Source organism: Temnothorax curvispinosus, unplaced genomic scaffold (assembly GCF_003070985.1).
Source record: "Temnothorax curvispinosus isolate PA1 unplaced genomic scaffold, ASM307098v1 QBEX01001138.1, whole genome shotgun sequence".
Classification (NCBI taxonomy): Eukaryota; Metazoa; Arthropoda; class Insecta; order Hymenoptera; family Formicidae; genus Temnothorax; species Temnothorax curvispinosus.
In genome coordinates, this window is record NW_020210918.1 from 1 (window position 1) to 2,510 (window position 2,510).

At 29.7% G+C, this 2,510-nt stretch overlaps 1 protein-coding gene across 1 annotated transcript; it reads left to right on the forward strand.

The window, feature by feature from the left end:
* The first annotated feature begins 18 nt into the window (after nucleotides 1-18).
* LOC112460290 (odorant receptor 4-like) lies at nucleotides 19-1,340 on the forward strand. Its single transcript, XM_025024916.1, has 5 exons — nucleotides 19-143; nucleotides 352-451; nucleotides 582-692; nucleotides 810-965; nucleotides 1,071-1,340. The coding sequence occupies exons 1-5, from the start codon at nucleotides 19-21 to the stop codon at nucleotides 1,119-1,121; spliced, it is 543 nt and encodes a 180-aa protein (XP_024880684.1). The 3' UTR covers nucleotides 1,122-1,340.
* Nucleotides 1,341-2,510: the final 1,170 nt, after the last annotated feature.

Genomic DNA, 2,510 nt, shown 5'->3' on the forward strand with positions numbered 1-2,510 from the left:
TTTGTGACACTTTGCGCGATGCACTTTTGCGTGCAGTCGGACATACTCGTGACGTTAATGAATGATTTCGTGAATGAGAGTCGACCGGAAAACTTGAACAAGAAGTTGGCCATTGTCGTGGAACATCAAATAAAAATAAGAAAGTGAGTTTTTTCTTGCGTACAATGATGAGGTCCGTTCGCTGATTCTTTAATGTAATTCTAACTTCACTAGAGACTATGTCAGAGCTTAATACGCGATAGTTCTACGCAAAATGGGTAACGTGTCATCAATTATCGAAGAAATTTTGGATTAGCAACTAATAATTTTTGTTAAACACGATTTTCATAGTTTTCTCGCCATACATTTTAGTTTCTTACAATTGGTGCAGAATGCCATTCAGTGTCCGAGTTTAATAGAAGTCCTGGGGTCTACTTTCATGCTATGCCTCATAGGATATTACGTGATCACGGTGCGCAGAAATATTTACGTAACGATGAGTTTTAAAGAAAATATAAGTATATAGATAAACGTGACATGGCAGAGTACTCTGCGTGGTGTCAAGTTGTACAAAAAAATTAATAAGATTGTTCAATTTACAGGAATGGGAAAATCATAATATTGTTGGACTGTGCTCAGTTACCCTTGGGCTAACAATGGTCTGTTTCAACATATTTATATATTGCTACATGGGCGAGCAAGTCGTCGATCAGGTATGTTGCCCGTTATTCACCATCGGAGACAATAACCGTAATAAAGCGGTATATCAGCGGAATGTTATTTCTTTCTGTTCGCATTACTGACGCTTGTAATTAATTAATAAAAATTAGGGAGACAAAGTCGCATTAACAGCATGTACCTTGGAATGGCATCATCTTCCGGATGCAAAAGCGCGATCATTGATTTTACTCATAATCATTTCTATAACTCCATTAAGACTTAAAGCAGGAAATATCATTGACCTGTCGCTCAAAACATTTGGCAATGTAAGTGACATAAATATTCTTTTAAACTTATCCACTGATAAAACTAACATAGAAGGTCTTACGGGAAGGAAGGGCAATTAATAACTGCATATGCATTTATTTTAGATTATTAGGATGTCCGTTACATATTTAAATCTTCTTCGATCACTTGACTAAACTTAAAGAATTAATCGTGATATATAGACTAGAACGTCTATCTGTGTGTTCCTTGTTAACTCCTAAATCCTTTGACCGATCTGGACTAAATTTTGCACAGTTACTCTCTAGATCTCTGCGGAAAATGTAGGTTACCATGAAACCTGTAAACACCCTACTTTTTTCACAAATAATTTCATCCCTTTGAGATTTCGTTAATCCCGAGCAATACCAAGTAATTTAAGCTAATCGTAATTATAAAAATAAACAATAACAATAAAAATATGTACTTATAAATCAGAAGTAATAATATAAAAAAATAATATTTTTCTTGTTTAAATATCTCCGTTTTAAATAAAAAATTAAAATATATTTGCAAATGTTTATAATCATATACAAATCTCGTTATATAATTCTTGACTTACTGACATATTTTTTATTCATCTAATGAACGCGCATATAAAATAGTAAAAATATCCAGATATAAATATATTTCAAGATTTATTTAAAAGATATAAGAGTAAGTAAATAATAATAATAAGTAAAACACGATCGTATAATATACAATCAATTGACCAAGATCCAAGCTACCAAGATTTAATCCAGATCGTAAATGGAGATTATTTTCTTTATTTAGGTAAGTAAATACTTATTAGATAACTATAAAACATGAAGACTTTTCGTTTCAATAACTAGGAAAACTGTTTACACTTTTTATGTATTTTTTTATTATTCCAACGCACTCTCAAACTTACATAATTCATACATTTATCAAATTATGTCACAAGTGACTGATTCTACCATTTATTATAATATAAAATATTATACATAAAACATATTTGAAATCCTTAAAACATTCGATGCTTATTTTAACATGATTTGAACTATAATAAATAATTATCGATTGAATGTCCGTTGAAATCAGAACGTGAGATATGTATACACATTTTTCCTTAATATCATACCGAATAAGTGAGATATGATATGTTTGAAAAACTATGATAAAATAATAAGAAAATAACTGTGAGATATTATTCTTGTTTTCTAGGTCATGAAAACAGCTGTTATATATTTTAACATACTTCTACATAAATGGAACTGACTGAACATTTCTGTTTTATCTCCTTCTTTATCATGAAACTACGATCACAAACTCATCATAATGGTAACAAAATTTGGTATAATGTACATACAGAATATACTTATATATATATTTGATTTTGACATAATTCTTTTATATAAAAAAGTGTATATAAAAATTTTGTGTTTTTTAGTGCGGTTTAACTATATATTAAAATTTTTATATTAAAATGGAAAGCAGTTTAATCATTAATTAAGTTATGCAGTTACTATTTTATCTCTTTACATAATCTCTATTTTCATTTCATTGCAATTGTTGCGGCCCCAATT

Bases quoted from the DNA above. Each gene is read 5' to 3' on its own strand.
- LOC112460290 (XM_025024916.1), top strand. From the start codon at position 19: ATGCACTTTTGCGTGCAGTCGGACATACTCGTGACGTTAATGAATGAT. The intron at 144-351 runs GTGAGTTTTTTC...CATACATTTTAG, and splicing joins CATCAAATAAAAATAAGAAA to TTTCTTACAATTGGTGCAGA. The intron at 452-581 runs GTGCGCAGAAAT...TTCAATTTACAG, and splicing joins TAGGATATTACGTGATCACG to GAATGGGAAAATCATAATAT.